The sequence below is a fragment of the Zeus faber genome, assembly GCF_960531495.2.
Source record: "Zeus faber genome assembly, chromosome: 13".
NCBI lineage: Eukaryota > Metazoa > Chordata > Actinopteri > Zeiformes > Zeidae > Zeus > Zeus faber.
In genome coordinates this window covers 28,558,098-28,578,603 of record NC_137198.1, presented here as the reverse complement: position 1 = coordinate 28,578,603, position 20,506 = coordinate 28,558,098, and the positions used below count along the sequence as shown (strand labels likewise).

At 43.6% G+C, this 20,506-nt stretch overlaps 1 protein-coding gene across 3 annotated transcripts in view; it reads left to right on the top strand.

Moving 5' to 3' along the window:
* Positions 1 to 20,506, top strand: part of nrxn3a (neurexin 3a) — a gene marked incomplete at both ends in the record, with an annotated part of 408,293 nt that overhangs the window by 109,455 nt on the left and 278,332 nt on the right. For all 3 annotated transcript variants that reach the window (XM_080012225.1, XM_080012223.1, XM_080012224.1), the window contains 3 exons: positions 8,043 to 8,336; positions 9,574 to 9,721; positions 11,493 to 11,876. In XM_080012225.1, the coding sequence (XP_079868351.1) occupies positions 8,043 to 8,336; positions 9,574 to 9,721; positions 11,493 to 11,876 (826 nt within the window). The remainder of the gene's footprint in view (positions 1 to 8,042; positions 8,337 to 9,573; positions 9,722 to 11,492; positions 11,877 to 20,506) is intronic.

Here is a 20,506-nt window from a genome sequence, read left to right as displayed (position 1 = left end):
TGTGCTTAAATGTAATCTAATCTGGCAAACGTTGAAGCTTTTAAAAAAATGAAATCATTGCATCATCATTAAATGAGCAGGTGTTTCTGGGTTTTAACGGCTCTTTTGCAGTTCCGCAAAAACAGCTCTTTTGGCTACATCCACACGAAAGTAAGAGACTAGAAACAGGAAGTTGCGTTGCTTCCTACTGGCAATCTTCTGTAGTCAAGGTTACCCTTTGGGTGTACTGTTGCAAATGTGATATCACTGTGATTCAAACTACGTTTTACGGTGCAAAATGTTTGGGTACCAACATTTTAATAAGGCTTGGATTGAAAAATCCTTTTTACTTTCCTTATTTACGTCTGAATTGGTTGATGGCAACTAATTACCGAGATGACTTTTTACTGGATAAATTTGCAGTGCGTCACCTTTATTACCACAAACAATTGGAGAGCCATTTCCGGATATTCTGGTTCCTTTTTCTTGTCTCTTCCTTTTGATAGTTGTCTCATCTTACTTATTATTTCAGTATTTCTTGTAAATCTCTCGCCAGCGTTTTTCAGTGTTTTTCAGTGTTTCTAAGCGTAATCACCGAGTTGGGTGCCAACGTATTTATGATGAGTCAGAACAGGAATCAGGCCAAACAGGAGTAGGAGAGCCCTGGGACATAACAGAGTAATGAAATGAAGGAATGAAAGGAGACAGATAAAAAATAAAAAGAGTTTAGCGAGGCCCGAATTAATGCAACAGGCTTACAGGGGCTTAAGCCCTGTGGTCCTGACGTGCGGTAGGGTTGAAGGCCCAAAAGGGCCCGTAGAGAAATTAAACTGTTTTTAGTTCTTAAAAGCTTAAGCGTCTGTATACAGCTTCGGCAAACCAGAAATAAGCAGAAGATCTTCCATGAAATACTCTATTGTGAATTTTTAATAGTTTTTCATGATATGACGTAAGCACACAAGCCTTTTATGGTCCACAATGTTGTGGTGTGAATAATTTACACAAAATAAATGTTCATTTTTTTTAATGCAATGTGCTACAGCATAATGGATAGGGCTGTTAGAGTCAAGGTCAAGGGGTGTGCATGAGGTAGGTGGGTGTTTAGGGGAAGGGTAGGGACCTTAGTAGGTAGCATTGCAGGGGCGTGAGTTTTTGGGTTTTTTTTGGTTTTTTTTCAAAATACAAGGTATAAAGCCGTGAAACAGTCAGAGAGATGGTAGAAAAGGAAGAAAGGGGTAGATGTGGTTGACGGACTGGTGAAAGCGGGGGGCTTTTCCACCGGAGGAACAATTGCATAAAACTAGGGACTTTGATCCCGGTATTTTGGAACTCAAGTTTGGAATCTTCGCAGGAAGACCATAGTTCCCAAATCCCAAATTCCCAAATCCCAAAAGTCCCTGCAAGCGATATGGCTCTTTTCGGGGGAAAAAAAGGGGGCAGAGTTTGTCGTACTGAACAACGCAGATGGTTAAACGCAAACTACTCGAGAATCACCGACCGCCATTTTTAAATAGCTGCTTTTTAAATAGCTGCTTTTTAAAGTTTTTTTTTTTAAAAAGACAGCTAATTTTTCAGGTGATTTAACACTCATTGTTCTGCTTGGTGGAAGTTGTTGTTCCCCTGAAAGCAGTGTATAGCGACCGACATGACCGACAACGAATTGACCTATCAACAGTCGCACATTTGGTTTTAGGCATCATTTCCCGCTTCCTCAATGGAAGTGCAAGGGGAGAGCCACCCAGACATCTTTTCAAGGACTGTTAATGTCCCAGGTTTCAGAAACTCCTGGACCTAAATTGTCACACATAGCTCCTGTACCTTGGTATGAAAGCGACAGAAAACATGAAAGAGCGAGAGCAAGAGAGAGAGAGAGAGAGAGAGAGGTAGAGAAGAGGGTACAAAAAAAGCCAATCTGCCATCCATTCCGAGGGGGCACCCAGGAGGATGAGTTGATTTACCGTCAAATCTGCCTGTGGATTATTGATTAATCCTGGCCAGCGCTGCTCGATCTGCCCGCACAGAGAGCTGGGTGTGTACTCTGACAAAAGCCCTAGCCGGAGTACATTATTATAGGAAACGATGAAGTAGTTGGTGTGTGTGTGTGTGTGTGTGTGTGTGTGTGTGTGTGTGTTGTGTGCATCGCCCAGAGTGAAGACAATATATCGGATATATGGGGTTGCTGGAGGAGTCTGCATGGCACATATGTATATATGTATGTATGTATGTATGTGTAGGTGTGTGTGAGTATATGTGTGTGTGTGTGTGTGTGTGTGTGTGTGTGTGTGTGTGTGTGTGTTTTGGGGGGGTAACGCCTCTGCCCAGTGAATTAGAGAAACAGAGTGTAGGGTGGAAGGGGGGAAAAAAAGAGTTCAATTTTCCACTTGAGCAGATTTCAATTTACACACACATCCACCTCCGCTTCTCTGTTCCTCCCTTTGTTACTGACAGTGTTTAGGGCCACCGTGGTGAAAGCTTAGTCACTTTGTGGGGCCTTTCTGCGAGCTGGACCCCTATTGTTTTTGTTTGATTATTTTCCTCTGTTCGGGCGAAAACTATCTGGAACAGAAAAACAGCAGAAGCCATGAACACGGTTTACGTCTTGTTAGAAACAGGAGCTAGCGAACATGTAGTGGTTCAAGTTTCGTCTAAATCAATCCACATACAGAGCAGAAACGAGTGAAAAACCGACAAAATCTGACCCAAAAGTAGCCAGACGATCATGCGTCACCGACACGCCAATGCTCAGAAACGAATGGAACAAGATGAGTTTTACAGGAAGCTCTTTGTGACGTTATCATACTATGTACTATAAATGTGCAGGTTCTGGCTCACAATGTCCATTCGCACCATGCCCTGTCCACGGTGTAGACGCCATCACTCTGTAGTTGTTAGAGATTACAAAATAGGCGTGTATGTGTGTGTTTATGTACCTTCTTACCCGGTAAATGTCTGAAGATCTGTTTGATTGATATTTTATCTCGTTGGTCCTCCTTATTTTGCCGGATTCCTGAAAAAATGACGAATAAACATAAATCCACAGGAACTCGTCACCACGTTGAATCGAGTCCACTTGACTGTGCGAATGAGTGATGCGTTTATGTACCAAGAACGCGTTGGGAAAATGGAACCCCTGAAATTGTAATTAGTCACAGAAATATACCAACGTAAATAAATAAATATGTAAACCTGTAAATCATACAGAGCAGAAAAACAACTATGTGACACAAACAGCCAATCGTACAGCAGGAGCACCGGTGCTTCCTCCGCTCTCTCCCTGGCCACAGCGCTCTCCGGCCAGCACTCGGGGGATGAGGCCCAGCAGGTCTTCCTAAAATGCCATTTTGAACTCGAACTCGCACTCCTCACACCATGAGCCCATCGGTCCCCCCATCCCCGCAAAAGGAGAGCCAATAAATAAAGAATCCGTGGGAGGAGAGAGTCCTGAGAGAGTGCTGATTCGGGAACCCTGGAACTGCCGAAACCTGTAATACATATCTAACATGACTAAAGTGGACCCTGTGCCTGCAGCTATAGTTATCTTAACTCTTTGGCATTTTTCGGGCTAAAAGTGTCTGGAATACGACAACCACTGGAGGTACAGATACAGTTGAGGTGTAATTAGAGCTGCGATGTCGCAGACATCTGGTGGTTCAAGTTTCATTCATATCGATCCACATTTGGAGCAGGAATTAGTGCATTTTTTTTTTTTTTTTTTTTATAGTAGTAATGCTGATGTAAAGAGGAGCGACAGCACAAACTAATGCTACGTTCCATGGAGACTTAATGTTTTAATTGTTGTCGGTACTAGGTTGGTACTGGGTTAGTGCCGGGCGACCAGTCCATGATAAAGGAGACAAAGGGTTACTAGTGGGGCTAGGAGGCTGTGGGCGTGACAGTAACCCCGCCTCACGGATGCCACCTGGCCTGTGGCCGAGAGGATGAGCTCTGTTGAAGTCCCGGATTAGGGAGGCATCCATTATATGTCTACGGCGAACCCAGGACCATTCCTCCGGACCGTACCCCTCCCAGTCGACAAGGTACTGCATACCCTGCCCACGGAAGCCCACATCCGACAGGTGCCGGACCGTGAAGGCAGGTTGGTCATCGATGGTGCGGGGGGGCGGTGGTTTGAGTTGGGAAACATGAAAGGTAGGGTGGGCACTAAGGGAGGAGGGGAGACAAAGACGTACAGCACACAGGTTGATGATGGACTCTATAACAAAGGGTCCAACATACGAGCTTGCGGGACTCCACCTTGAGGGGCAGATCCTAGCCATAAGCCAAACATTTTGGCCGGGGGCATACATGGGCGCCAGGGTTATGCGACAATTCGGCTTGCTGCTGGGACTGGCTGGACGCCTGGAGCAGGGCTGAGCGGGTCTTGTTCCAGGTTCGTTGGCAGTGGAGGATGTGGGCCTGGACGGAGGGCACAGAGATCTTCTTCCTGGGATGGGAACAGAGGGGGCTGATAGCCTAGGGAGCAGAGAAAAGGGGACAGACCGGTGGACACGTTTAAGGGTGTTATGCTCGTTCTCAAACCAGTTGAGTTGGCCGCTCCAGGAGGAGGGGTTGGCGGCCGTGACACAGTGGAAAATGGTCACCATCTCCTTGTAAGCCCGCTCCGTCTAGCCATTGGTCTTGGGGTGGAAACTGGAGAAAAGACTGACCTTGGCCCCCAGGGCAGAGCAAAAGCCACGCCAAACCTGGGAGATGAATTGTGGGCCCCTGTCCGAGGCATCCGCAGGAATACCGTGGAGGCGGAACACCTGGGCCACCAGAAGGTCGGCGGTCTCCGTCGCCGACTGCAACTTGGGCAGGGCGGTGAAGTGGGCGTCCTTCGAGAACCGGTCTACCACGATGAGGACGGTTGTTCTGCCACTGGATGGCGGGAGACTGGCGATGTGGGACCACGGGCGACTGGAGATGGGTAGGGGACGGAGGAGGCCGGAGTGGGGTCGGGTGGAGGTCATGTTCTGGGCGCAGGTGGAGCAGGCCTGACGAAGACCTGGGTGTCCGGGACCAGGGTAGGCCACCACAAGAGTTGTCGGACGAAGGCCCAGGATGGCAGGTGAGGCGGAATGAGTGGCGCCACTGGAGAACCTTGAAACACACAGAATCTGGGACAAACAGACGGTTGGTAGGCCCGATACCTGGGTCGAGTTGATATTCCTGGGCCCGGGTCACCAGAGACTTGACCTCCCACGTCAGGGTGGCGTCAAAGCAGGTGGGTGGCAGGATGGGGTCCGGGTCCGTGCTGCTTTCCTCCAGCGCAAATAAGCGGGACAAGGCATCGGGCTTGGTATTCCGGGAGCCTAGACGCTAGGACAGGGAGAAATTGAAACGACCAAAGAACAGAGCCCACCTGGCATGATGGGAGTGGAGCCGACTGAATGTAGGCCAGGTTCTTGTGGTCCGTCCAGACCACAAATTGCTGGTTCGCCCCCTCCAGCCAATGCCGCCATTCCTCCAGAGCCAGCTTCACCGCCAGGAGCTCCCGATTGCCAACATCGCAGTTCGGGAGAAGGGAAAGGAAAGCATAATGGTGGAGCTTACTGTCTGATGAGGAGCGCTGGGACGGCACTGCTCCTACCCCTGTGTCCGAGGCATCCACCTCCACCACAAGCACAAAGGTTGATGTCTGGCTGTGCTAGGATGGGAGCGGACATGGAGCGGCACTTGAGTTCCGCCAACACGGCCTCTGCCGCAGAAGTCCACTTAAACGGCTAGGCGTTGGAGGTGAGAGTGAACCTGGATGAGTCCCGGATGAACCGTCGATAAAAGTTGGCGAAGCTGAGGAAGCGCTGTAGTTGTTTACTGTTGGTTAGGGTCAGACGCATCCCAGTCAGGCTCTTGACCTCCATGGGTACGGAAAGGGGAACGGCCACCAAGCCCAACTGGTGCTCCACTCTCTGGTCCAGGAAACCCTCGTCCGCGCCAGAATCCACGAGAGTTGAGAGATGTAGAGTCTGGTTCAAAAGGAGAGGGTGACAGTTAACAAAGGACGAGAGGTTATTTACTATAAATGTACAAATTTAGATTGAGAAAGCCCAGTTGGACGGGTTCTATTGGCCGGCGTGAAATCGGTAATTTTGTAGTATTTAGTAAGTTACCCAACTACCGCTTTACGTGTGTATATTTATAAAGCTTTTTACCTGGTACTGTAGATGTCAGTAGATCTGTTCGATTGAGATTTTAAATCCATGGTCCACATTACTTCGCCGGATTAATGAAAAAAGAATAAAAATCCTCGAAAAAAATCCTCGAAATGTCGAGTGAGCATCCCTCGGAAGGAGGAGGACTTGAAAAATATAAGCCGTGCAATGATAATTACGCACAGAAATATCACTGAAAATCTAAGACAATAAAAATACCATTGTCCAAAAATCCACTTGTCAAGATCAGTCACAACATTAAAAAAAAATTACTGAAGAAACGAGAGGTTTAAGTGAACAGGAAAACCGTGCTGCATTTCAGAGAAACTGTAAAACGCACCCAACATGACTAAACTGACGGGGTCCAGTTTAGTCGTGTTGGGTGTGTTTTACTGCTTCCTGCAGTTGTATTTATAATAATAATAATAATTATTATTATTATTATTATTAATAATAGTAGAAATAATAATAATTATTATTATTATTATTATTATCATCTTATTATTTATTTATTTGGTTGTCTGTTTATTTATATTATATTTTTATATTTTTAGTTTTAGTTTTTCCACATTCTGTGCAGTTGGATTCAGTAAGGTGGACCCCCGAATTTGCAAATGGGAGTTCTTCATGGCTCTGGAGAAGACACTTAAAACAGTGCTTTATTAGTGTGTGTGTGTGTGTGTGTGTGTGTGTGTGTGTGTTTGTGATTGAGATTGAATGAGATTGAATGAGATTATTGCGGATTTATGTTCGATGCCCCCACACACATATCTATGTTAGATGTGTGTGTGGGGGCTTGTGTCATCCTTTCTTGGTAAGTGCTAGTGTGTTTGAGTCCTAGTCTGTCTCTCCACGAGACACATGACCGTCTGCTTGCATCTGTTCGTATGCGTGTGTCCGTCTATGCATATTCATGTTTGTCGGTGTATCTGTGTGTGTGTGTGTGTGTGTGTGTGTGTGTGTGTGTGTGTGTGTGTGTGTGTGTGTGTGTGTGTGTGCGTGCACATGCACGCTTCCTTTTGTCAAGGCATTAGCCTGGCTATCAGGCACAGCAGACCCAGATGAATATGTCAACCCGGTGAAAGTCAATTACCTCTGCCTCTGAATACCATTGTGCTCCACCAGCCTGGCCTTTCAGCATTCAATACAGGCCTATTAATACAGGTTAGCCCCCGATTCAACATTACATTTATAGACAGCTGAGGTGGGGCGCTGACAAATAGCACCGCTGGGGATCTGTCAAAGTTGTTGACCAGTTAATTGTTGGAACAATCAGTTTCAAATGTTGGTTTAACATGATATTTTACACTTGGAAGACATCTTGCAGTTTGTTGTCAAAGTAAGGCCTATAAAGGCATTTCATACTTTCTGATGCGTATCAGTTCTTGTCATTGGAAGTTGTCTTTCCTATAGCCAATATAAGATCAAGTTCAATGTTAGCTATTTGAAGATATTGAACAGCAAATCAAGCAATTCACATCCTACAATACCTTCTGCCCACAAACTGGACGTTACAGCCCCCAAATCTTTTGCTATATTATGTATGTCTTGCTTAAAAATGCGACACTCTCAAAGCGACAACCTAAGTTGTACTGTGGTTTAAACCCTAACCCTGTTCATCAAATATTGAAATCAACAGCTTCTAACCAGTCACCATCAATACTCATGTAAATAATGATGTGATATAATGTCATTATTCACTCCAGCTTTGAGAGAGCCTTCAACGTGACTTCTAATTGAAGATTTAGGCAACAAACTTAAGATGATAAATCTTTTAATCTTTCTTCTCCCCTTGAATGTTCTTGATAAACAGTCATCGAAGACATTGCATTATCAGCGAAGGGTTTTATCTTGCGATCATCAGTAACTTAACTATCCGCTCCCTATTGTAACCCCCCACAACCCCTCCAGGTGGTGTACAAGAACAATGACATCCGTCTGGAGCTATCCCGCCTGGCCCGCATCGTCGACCCCAAGATGAAGATCCAAGGTGAGGTGTCCTACCGGTGTGAAAACGTGGCCACGCTGGACCCCATCTCCTTCGAGACGCCCGAGGCCTTCATCAGCCTCCCCAAGTGGAACACCAAGCGCATGGGCTCCATCTCCTTTGACTTCCGCACCACCGAGCCCAATGGCCTTATCCTCTTCACCCACGGCAAGCTCCAAGAGCGCAAGGAGAACCAGAAGAGCCAGAAAAACACCAAGGTAAGACTTGTTGCCAACATAGTAAACATCAGACTAGCTTATGCTCAAAAATCTGGCAATAACCATGGTCTATCTGTACAGTTAAAATCGTAATAGAAAGAGAATAAATTTTGAATCCCTTATCATTCCATACTCATTACTTTTGTAAAATGAGGATTGATTTCATGCAGTGGTTTCATGACAAAAGTTATGATGAATGAGGGCGAGTGCATGAGAAAGATATAGGAGAGCGTAATAACTGAACCCAATTCAGACCTCCTGAAAGGTTTTTAATTCCAACGTTATCCAGGCCACAGTCATCAAACATTCCAAGTTGGATCTAATGTCTACTTTTCTTTTACCTGAAGGTGGATTGCCTGCAGTGAGGAATGTTCAACTGACTGTTTTGATTGCAGAGTTCATTAATTATTACTCTATATGTGCTTTTAATTCTTAAAGATGCAATCAGTAACATTGGATAATTTCCATCAAATATTGGCCTCAAAAGGAAACCAAACTTAACTGCTCCTCCTCCACAAGGCCTCTTAGCCTTCGTAGCAAAGGGATTTTCAACACTGGCCGTTAATTTAACCAGTTTGGGAAGCAGCATAGTTGATGGTGCAAGGATTGAGCGGAGATTGACAGATCTGGGGGTGAGGTGTATTTCATCCGAAACAGGGAGTCCAGTGCACCATCTGTCTTTTTGGAGAGCTTGAAATCTCATTAGACATGGAGGTAACAGTGGACTGACCGGCGTCGATCGATAACATTTGCAAACCCCCACCGCTATGTCATGGGCAGTTTGTGCAATGAGCAGATTACTTATTGTACCTCTAATAATTTGGAATGTGGAATTGTAATGGGCAGAAAAATAGTGAATGAAGATGGAATTAACTGAACAATAGTATAATTGGATTACCCGGTTTGCAACCTAAATCTCACATCAGAGAGAGCATCAATTTTTATTGCAATACTTCATGAGATTTTTCAAGAATTCTCGAGAATTTGCCATAAAGGTAGCTATAACTTTATGACAAGAGTTTTTTTGCATTAAATATAGTATCAACATTTAAACACCATTTCTACTGAACAATATCCATTATCACTCTACGAAAAATCCATATACAAAAGACAGACCTGTAGCCTTGAGTTTTTTTGTCTTTGCTTTTCTTTTCGGAACATGGACTCTATGAATATGGCGCTAATCTCCCTGGACGTACCCACTCCCCTTCCAACCACCTCTCTCGCTTTCGGCCAGGTGGACTTCTTTGCGGTGGAGCTGCTGGATGGCAGCCTGTACCTACTGCTGGACATGGGCTCTGGGACCATTAAGGTGAAGGCCACGCAGACCAAGGTCAATGATGGCGCCTGGTACCACGTGGACATCCAGAGGGACGGACGCTCAGGTCAGTGAGCGTCCGGCTATCTATCTATCTATCTATCTATCTATCTATCTATCTATCTATCTATCTATCTATCTATCTATCTATCTATCTAACCATTTTTTTTTACCTTCTATATCCTCCTATATCCTCTCCTATATATAATTTCCCTTTAGGTCTTCGCAGGCTTTTTATCGAATGAGATATACAGTTATATATAGTTTGACAAATTTTGGGCATGTGGCGGGCATTTGCATTCAAGCATCGGCTTTGTGTATGTGTATATTTCAGGGCATGTATGCGTATTTCTGTGGGTATCTACTCAGTTGATTCACTTAAGTTGCTTAACACTAGAGTACCGGCATTGATTGTCTGTCAACGCACACAAACACACACACACACACACACACACACAGACACGTCTCTGGAGTTCGCTGGGAGATTTGTGTAAAGTACATCTTTTGCGGTCCACAGGATTTTCAACTGCTATTTCTTCTAAATTCCCTTTAATGACATGGTACGACTTTGTCACTGCCTTATAGATTAATGGGGTGTCTAGTAATCGGAGGAGTGCCGGTTCCATCCCCAGCTCTTTCTGGTAGTATGCTGAAGTGTCCTTGAGCAATAATACCCACTGCTCCTGGATATGTCAGAAACTAGGATGGGTAAATGCAGAGAACTCATTTCCCCCAGAGGGATTAGTAAAGTATTCAAAAAAAAGTAATAAAATAGAAAGCCAGCAAACATCCAACAATGCTGTGACTTAGAGATGACTGTATCTGCCATTTTGTGGAATTAATCCATTTTCATCCAGAAGAGAGATCTTCCGTCACTCTTGTACATTCCATTTCATTCTCTGCATTTAGGATATTGTGGTGCGTAAGACACAAAATGACGTAGAGAGAGAATTTGTTCAACTTGAGAACTACCAGAAGAGAACTAAACATTGCTTTACTTTGTAATATATGACGCATGTCCCTTTGTGTGAGCAATAGGAAACCATAAGGTGAAGTGAGTTATCACTCAGATATTCAGATACTAATCATTTGTGGAAAGAACTTTCTGGTATTGTCGAGGAGGAAGAATAACTACCTCTCCAGGTCAAGGATACACCTGGACGCTTACATAAACGATAGACCACAAATCAACATCTTAGGATGTTGGTTCCCATCATTTATATATTCTTAAAAGCACATAACCTCCCTGAATGCTTCGACCCTTGCCTAATCTAAGTAGTTTCCTCTGAGCCAACCGTCACACATTTTTATAATGCCCCCCATGTCTGTTGTCTCATTTAAACAAAATGTAAATGAATAAATAATTGATAAAAATACTTTTCGAACATGATGAGTCCACTGATGTAACTTCTTCCTATTAAAGGCTTCGCTGACAATAAAGGTTGGCTACTGCTGAAAAATATATATTCTTTGCAAATGGTTTTGGGTAAAAGCATCAGCTAAATGATGAAATGTATATCAAGTCATCTTTATTGATCACATCCACATGCCAATGAGCTTGTTGAGTCCATTGTCTCTCTTTCACTCGCTGGCTCTCTCTTTCTGAAGAGGTAAAATACTGCATGTCATGTTACACTTGCTGAGCTACAATGGGATCTCCTGGGGGTGTGATTACAAAGTATACTTATTGGGAAATCTAAAGTACCGAGTGCAGTTGTTTTTGGTGGCCGGGGTGGCGGTGTCGGTGGAGGTAGGCGTTGCTCTAGATTTTGGCCGCCATGCTGATGATACAGCTTCTCCAGCCTATGTTTCTGAACTTTCTGTCTCCTGCCATCCAGGTACCATCTCGGTAAACAGCCGGCGGACCCCATTCACAGCCAGCGGCGAGAGCGAGATCCTGGACTTGGAGGGCGACATGTATCTCGGGGGGCTGCCTGCCGACCGTGGCAACCTCATCCTTCCCACCGAGCTGTGGACCGCCATGCTTAACTACGGCTACGTGGGCTGTGTCCGCGACCTCTTCATCGATGGCCGTAGCAAGGATATCCGGCAGATCGCAGAGGCACAGAATGGTGCCGGGATCAAGCCCTCGTGCAACAAGCAGGCGGGCAAGCAGTGCGAAAGCTACCCCTGCAAGAACCGTGGTGTGTGCAAGGAGGGCTGGAACCGCTTCATCTGCGACTGCACTGGTACTGGTTACTGGTCACGCACCTGTGACAGAGGTGAGTGTGTGTAAATTACTATGGATGTTTGTACCTGTAAGACTTAAATCTTGTATCTGTAAGGTACCTTTATCCCACAAGATTTCTTGCTGCACTGATGCTGTATTTATTTTGTAGGGTGGGTATATTTTGAAAAGTTTAGGAGGTTTCATTTTTTGCAATTTTTTTTTCCAGAGATAGCTGTTTGTCAACCACTCAAGGGAATTGTGTTGTTTGTGTCCCCATGGCTGTATTATGCAACCTTACATACCAATTGAGAAAAAATGCATCTGATCTATTAATAGAACTACAGATAGCCTTAAAGGTCTGACCCTGTGTTGTGTTACAACACAGGGTCAGTTGTGCTACAACACAGGGTCAGTTGTGCTACAACACAGGGTCAGTTGTGCTACAACACAGGGTCAGTTGTGCTACAACACAGGGTCAGTTGTGCTACAACACAGGGTCAGTTGTGCTACAACACAGGGTCAGTTGTGCTACAACACAGGGTCAGTTGTGCTACAACACAGGGTCAGTTGTGCTACAACACAGGGTCAGTTGTGCTACAACACAGGGTCGCCTATCTGCCTACACTGATGCTGTTCACTTTTAGGTAAAAACATCCTCATCAAAAAGTGTAATATTTGGATTTGGTTGAGATGCAAAGTAAACTGTGGTCTTTCGAAGGGTCCAATATACAAAAGACTGCACTGTGTGTGTGTGAAAGCGTTTGTATCTTACCCAGACCTACCTAGAATCTCTCCTGTATAACCCCTTCTACCGACCTTGCCATCTCGATAGGTACAGTTTAAAATGTTCTTTCATCTTAAACGGTACACTTCTTTTTCATTTGGAAGCTGTTTCATTTCTTTGAAGCTTTTCCAGCAGCAAGCGCCAACAGCTTGTTTTGTGTTGCCTCATAATGTGGTTTGTTAGGCTCTGGTTTGTAAAAAATAAAAAAATTGATTTGCTCTGCCAGCAGTCTGTCTAGGCCTTGCTTATCCGCTGTGAACTTTCACTACGGCAACACAATCCAGATCTCAAATTCACTTACGACCCCTCTATCCCTCTGCAATGGTAAAGCTCTGATAACATGGCATTTTTTAAAGCCAGGTAAACCTCTGGAGATTGGTGTGGTAAAAGCTGCATTGTTGACTTCGGCGAAAGATTGATGAGCTTTTTGAACCCGTGTCAAAACCTCCTTTGAAACACACCCTGCCTTTAGCGAAACCTGGTTAAACTTTGAATGGGAAGTTTTTGTACGTTGCCTGTCTTGTTTCCCTGTGCCCTCTAGTCGGGGGTGGGGAGATACTCCATTAGCTTTTGAAACACATAAACACTTGCATAACACAACACACAATGAGTCATTTTGGAGTGTGTTTCCCCCAAAGTTTATTCACCTCTAGATTGAAACAAAATAATAATTTCAAATATTTAATTAGAGATTACAGATGATCGTGTTGAGAAGTTATTGATTACTGAATCGAACATATGATTCCTTTTTTATATCACTTTTAAAGACAGAATAAAACTGAGTATGAAAAGATATTTCCATTTTAAAAATATTATATTTTAAGATAGACCAATGTTAACAACATTGAAAGATGGCATTCATATGTAAGTCTTTTTACAGGCTTGCAGTCTGCTTTTTTGACCAATATAAAGAGAGCATGTAGCAGGAATATAGCAAGAGGGATACCCAAACAGTTGTTCTGAAAGACAGCTCTTAGGTTTACTTCAAAATGATCTTTATATTGCATCATCTGAGCATTTCGCCTGGGCTCGACTGCTCATCACTCCCGACGAGGTGTACAGCAAACATATTATTACTTAATGAGCTAGAAATATAGGAGTGATGAGCTTGAAACCCCTCATTGGATAGAAGAGTAGAGCCCAACAGGTGGATGCCCAGGGGGTAGAGGCAACTCAACAACACAGCAAGCAAAGCAGGTAGGGCAGGAGGAGTTGGCTGCTTAAATAGGCCCAGTGGGGTTGTAGGGGTGGTAATTGGGGGCTTTTGCCCCCAATATTTTCTAAATAGCCCCCAATAAAAAATAGCCCCGCAGCGTGGCCTCAGTGGCCCAATCACTCTCTGGTGCAGCGCTGGTGGGCCGTGGGCACAGTTGGTACCGTCAGAGAACCAACTGTGCGAACCTTGCTGGCTATTTTAGTTCGGGGGGTTTTCACAGCACTGAGTATATACTGTACAACACTGTGCTTAATGGAGACACTTTCTCTGTCACTGTCTTAGACAATGACAAACTCAGACAATAACTCCTTTCGCAACATATTTTTATAATCATGGCAGGAGAATAACGGAGTAACTAAAGTGTTTTAATGAGTAAAATATTCCAGAATAAATTACTTTATTTAGCCGGTTGGAAAAAGGAGAAGAGAAAGTCCAGACAACTAGCGGACTTGTTTTCTTGGCAAGATATGCATATTCATGAAGTACGCGTTCTGAATGTGTTCTCATTGGTTGAGTCCAAAACAGTCTTTAATGGTGGGATTGGTGTCAGCTCTGATTGTCATCCCTGAATGCTGTTTGTGCAGTGGGAAAAGAGATCAGATAACCAACTTCAAATATGGTGTTGCTGCTGTGGTCTCTATGATACTTTTACCTCAGCCAATATTTCTGTTGTTTTTGCGATTTTTCTATCGGTAACATAAAACTTCAACTTGGGGGTGGGGTGGCAGAAAATATAACTGAGGAGGCAAAGCCCCCTCTTGCTTCAAGGGTCCTCGTTGTGGCAGCTTTGAAACAGTGAAGACACATTGTCTGTTATAATTTACTAGTTTTTAATACTAGTTTTTACTAGTCTAATGTCACTGTGTACTTTTTTAAAGTCTCGCAAGGCTAACATTTATGAGGTTGAGATAAGCAAGTGATCAACAGCGCATTCACTACAACACAATATCACAAACAAACAAAAGATAATTTTAATTATGATTACATTACAATTAGCTGGAAGTGTGATCCCAGCACCGATGTTCTTCCATATTTTAGACAGAAAACCAAAATTTTTAATATGTACATCCATCATCCATTTTTTGGCTGCTATGGCAATTAGTAGGAAACTTGGGAAATATTTAACTTTTAATTACTTTAAAACTATTTTCAAATATAATTTAAATATGAATTTTTAAAGCTAAATGGAGTTATTTCAGTTCAGAGATATCAGTTATAATATCTCAGTATAACAGGAGACCAAAGGTGGGAGGGCACAAAAAAGAAGGAGATGGAGAGAGAGGTGAAGTCCCTGTGATGGGAATATTCATTTTCACGGACAGGTTAAACTGCAGGGCAAACATGCAGGCTCCACTGCCCGTGTCAATCTTGCGGCCTGAGAGAAACAAAAATAGAATCAATAGAAATAGATGAGAGAGAGAGAGAGAGAGAGAGAGAGAGAGAGAGCGAGAGCGAGAGAGAGACAAAAGTGTCCTTCGAAATGCATCCTGTTGGTCACCTTGGCCGGCTATGGTCAATTCTCCCACCTACTTATGGGGGAAAGTGAGGGAGCAGGACGGAGGGTGGGAGAGAGATAAAAACCAGCAGGATGAAAGAGTGAGAGACCTTGTCTTCTGCCGCCAAAAACTCATCCTGCCCTCTGTTGTGAGTTGTCCAAATCCATTATCTTCTACCAGCAGCAAGGCAGGCCACAGGACTCGCATGGAGGCGCTAGGCACATGTGGAATCATGCACCTACAGGCACGCATGTAGAACTATGACGTGCACTGACACACACACACACGCACGCATGCATGCACGCACGCACGCATGCACGCACACACACACACACACACACACACAGACACACACACACCTGCCTGTGCTTGTATACACTGCACCTGTGGGCTCACACACAGTTGTGCCTGGCAACAGTCTTTATAAATAATGCATGCTACACTCATTGCTAGGGATGTGCTGATAGCATCTTTTTCGTTCAGACGGAGGGTGAATACTGAGCAGCCACTCTTGGGTACTTGGGCAATACTGGGTGCTGAAAGTCCAGTTACGACAGAAACGATAATTTATTTTTCCAGTTACGACAATTTTTGAAGGCCCTTGCGCGTTGACGGTTTTTGGTAATTGATTGATTCACTGCTTTGACAAAACAAATCATACATATCCAGAAACACTCGCCAAGCGGAGAAATAAAACATGATCTTGTTTTGAGCCGCGACTGCTTCACATCATGCTAGTATCCATGTAAGGTATCTCAGCTTTTTTTATAGGAGTATACAAGCGCAATTTCAAACCCAATACCCAATACAGGTACAGCCAAATACACATGTGCATTATTTATTCAGATACATTGCAATTGACATGGTCACTTGACATGACATGTTTATGTAAAGGGTGTTAGGTAACCACAATTTGGGGGGTTGCAATGTGAAGTTAGTGAACTTGCGCAAATAAGGCTAAACAGTTTGTTTTCGGAACCCTCCTCAACAAATGCAAATATTTGTCATCTGGGGGTCCCAGCTAATCGTTACCACGTTAAAAATCCCAATGGTAGCCTGTTGCGGGTAGTGGTGCAAGACTCTGAACCTCACTCTTCTGACTCTTATTGATCACAAATCCATAATAGCTACTGAATCATAAGAGCGAAAATGGGGTCAGAAAATAGAACAAATCTTTTTGAGTGACTCATGAAGACCCGTCTCTCATTGGGCCCCCCGATGTTAACTTAATTGCCCCTAAACTAAAATAGCTCCGCAGGGCGGATAGCCCGATTGCTCCCTCTCTGATGGTACTAACTGTGTCCAAGAGAGCGATGGTGTGGGAACTATCACCATCGACAGGGACTATTTTTGCTCCCTTCTAAATCATTTAAACTATTCCCTTCGAATCAAAACTAACATCAGGTGTGGAGTAACCCCCAGGCTCAATCCTTGGTCCTCTTTTTTTCAACCCCCAATCCAAATGGTGTAAAATGGATACAACTGAGATAATTTGGTGGTAAAGAAGGAGCCACTTTGAGAGGGCAGCTGGAACATGACAGGAGCCAGGCAGATCCGTGGCTGGGGTGTGGCTGACCCATGCAGGGTCACGCCCGGGTCCCTGTCGGGTCCTTGCTCGGATCTTGCCTGTAATGATATCCCCCTCGATGACGTAATCCACGCGCCGTCACCTGGGAACACCACCAGGCTTCATTTGTGGAAAAGCAGTTACAATGATTTATCTGTCCACAGGGAGGAGCAGTGGTTCAAAATGTAAAGCAACTCACGTATACGGGATAATCTTCTGTTTTTACGCATATGCATGTATTGGAACAGAACATATTTTCTGTCCATCTAATAGAATCAATATATACGTCTCTGATTTAAAAAAACGAATGTTTTAAAAAATGAATGAATCAGTGTTTTTTTTGTAGATATGAATTGCAAATATTAATGTAATTAATCTAATGAAAACACTGTGCATAACCGTGTGTAACAGGGACATATTCTGTTACAGGGAGTTACTCCCCCTTATTTTCAAATCCCAATGTTGACAGGTATGGACTTAGCACAACTCCCTGCCAGAAACCTGCTCCTCCACCTGGGCGAAGAGCACTTAGCTGCAGAGCTATTCATCCATCAATCCCATCCTATCTGATGTGGAACCCACAGCATTGGCAGCTCAGACAATTAAAGTTTATTTCTAAAATCCGTTCAGATGGACCGGGGAATTGCACCTCACACCTTAAATTAGATATGTTCTATGTCATTTTATTTTACTAAAAATAATTGTGAAATTCACAACAAATTTAATCACAAAACTAAATTTATCGGATTGAGTCTGCCAGGTCCAGTCGCATCGCTCTGGGTGGGGACCGGCCCACGTACACTCAGCAGTAATAAAAAAATGACAAATACAAATTAAGAAAACCCAAAAAACATAGTTTTTTTTATTGTAGATGTATTTATTTTATTTTACGACATTTATTGAATGAAACAATACATTTCCATGCTGTGTCCCGTTCCTTCCAAAAGTCGGAACAAACTTTTAAATTATATCTTTAGTTCTAATATGATCTACGTATATAAGGTTAAGGAGTAAATACAACATAGAACTCGTACTGAAACCTATTGGATGACGTAAAATCAGCATCATTTCAGTGTTCCAGTGCGAATACAACCAGAAGAAAAGAGAGAGAGGCTCAAATGCAAACATTTGTTGTGTTATTTCACAATGATTTCAAGTAAAATAAAATTTGGTAGTTCAAAGACCCTCATTTTGAAATCAAACGGTCAAAGACTAGAACTTGTTAATCCACACACTTGCCACTTTAAATAGAAGGAAAACTGCTGTTTACATCATCTAGCACTAGTCACTTGAATGTATCAAGTATTGCATTGCATACCTTTTTTGTCTTACCTGTTAGTAGTACATGGCAGTGTTTGTCTTACAACATTCTGTCTATCTTGCCATTCTGTATTGTTGTGGCCCACGACTATTTAAGATGTCCACTATCAAGTTGACTTACTGTCATTATTCTCTGTATTTTATTTTTTCATTTAGGTAAATCCTTTTATGTTATTACAGTACACTACTCCTTTGCATTTTAGATTTTTTTAATACTGTTTAAATTCTGTTTATAAATAGTGTTTTATCACTACTATGCCCTTATTTTACTTATTATGTAAAGTTGAGTTGGCTCTGCGACTAAAAATAACATTACTGGTAATGATGTGATGATTGTTATCAAGTATTTGAAAATAATCTTGACACTATAATTATAAAGACCTAGTTTGAGTGCTCTCATTGAAAAGCTATTGAACTTTGTTATTTAAAAAATGTAAAAGAAAATCAGCTTCTATTTTCAAATTAAAAAGCTGCAACATGTAGAATAGAATAAAGCATAAAGACCTATTCTCATTCATATGACAAAAATTATTGAACTTTGAAAGATGACCTCTGGTCAGACTTCAAAGGACAATATTTCAGGCCTGTGATTCTGTTTTTGTGAAGTTAGCACTATCTCATGGTGCAATTGAATGAATGGGCGTGTTTACAGTTCGAATAAAACACGCCCTGTCAGGAGAGTGAGAGTGAGGGGGAATCCCAGCCAAATTGACTGGAAATTGACTGGAAGCTGGTTGCCATTTGGCTGTCAGCTGAAATACCTCCGGCTGGGACAGCCCTCTTCAAGTGGCTTCTACTGTAGTCTGGTCTAGTCTGGTGCCAAAGAAGAAAGGCTGGATGTTATTTCTCGCCATGACTCTCAATCTCTGCATACTAAAAAACAAGTTTAAAATATTGCTGCAATTTTGGACTTATGGACCTTTTCAGATTGTGGTGTGTATTTGACACAAGGTTTTTGCATGTGATACTCATGACTCACATACAGTACCTTGAATATCCATGTTATTATTGATTTCAGACACTGTGGTTGAGGTGTAATGCATGTGCTTGATGGAAAGTGGCTGGACTCTCCGAATGTGTGTTCAGGAGTCACAGTTTCACACAAATTTAAATGTTCATGGGTGACCACAGAATAAACTCCAGCTTCTCACTCCAGACTCCCCGGAATTTACCATGCGGCTCCATGGCTCTTGTCCCGTGCTTATCAAAGCAGCCGAGCGTACTTGGTACGGCTCTGTTTCGCCAGTGCCGACCGTCACTTTGCATACGTCATGAGTCCGCACTTATTTGAGTGTGTTGAGTGTGCTTAGCATAGAGGTGTTGGGCACACATGCCTGTTGTTTATGTATCCCGGCTGGCAGGCTGTGCGGCTGGCAGTTCTAATCTGTGTTAACTCAGGCAGCGGGTTGGGTCGCGAGTTCCATCCCTACGGGGAACTGCAGGCGGGGGACTTGGCCAGCGTCCCGCGATTCAATAGCCGCAAAACCGCAGCACTTACAAATACAAACACAAACGGCACGGAGCCTGAAACAGCAAATGCATGAAAAGGCAAAATGGAGGCCAAACTACTTTTTATGATTTACACATTGCCACGCACGTGCAAGCTGAGAAACATGGAAAAAAACAAGCGCTTTTTGGCTTTGACATACATATCTGTCACCCCAAAAAAGGAGGCATTAACTCAATCTCCCAAATTAAATGAGAGAATATATGGATTTGAGGGCTGGGGGCTGTGCGTTTCTGCTGGCGCTGATTAACTTCAAGGCAGGCAGGCCAACCCCAACCTCCCAATCAGGATGATTTCATAGCAAATCAGTGCCCCTTCCATGTCTCTCTCTGTCCATCTCTCTCTCTATCTCTCTGTCTCTCTCTCACGCGCTCTCTCTCTCTCTCTCTCTCTCTCTCTCTCTCTCTCTCTCTCTCTCTCTCTCGCTCGGAGATGGGAGAGCGGCGCTCCAATCAGGTAACAAGCTAATCACATTAAGTGGTTATAGCGTCAGCATACGAGCGACACAAAGGCTGCCCGCATTCGGAGCATCCTGGCTGGTGCTGCTGGTGGCGAAGGCATCCACATCGGTGGTGTTACGTAATGCCATAGTGTCATTTAAAATAGGATCAAATACAGCGTATTCCTTCTCCATCCATGGATGCGTCACCCCCGTGAATCTCAATCCAAGTGTTTTTCCTCTGGTGATCCGGAAAAAAACAACCCAGGCCATTCATAAACCGGATACAAAAAAAAGCTCCACCGTGCCCATGCTTTGGTTTACTCCAGTTCGGTTGATACATTCAAACGTGA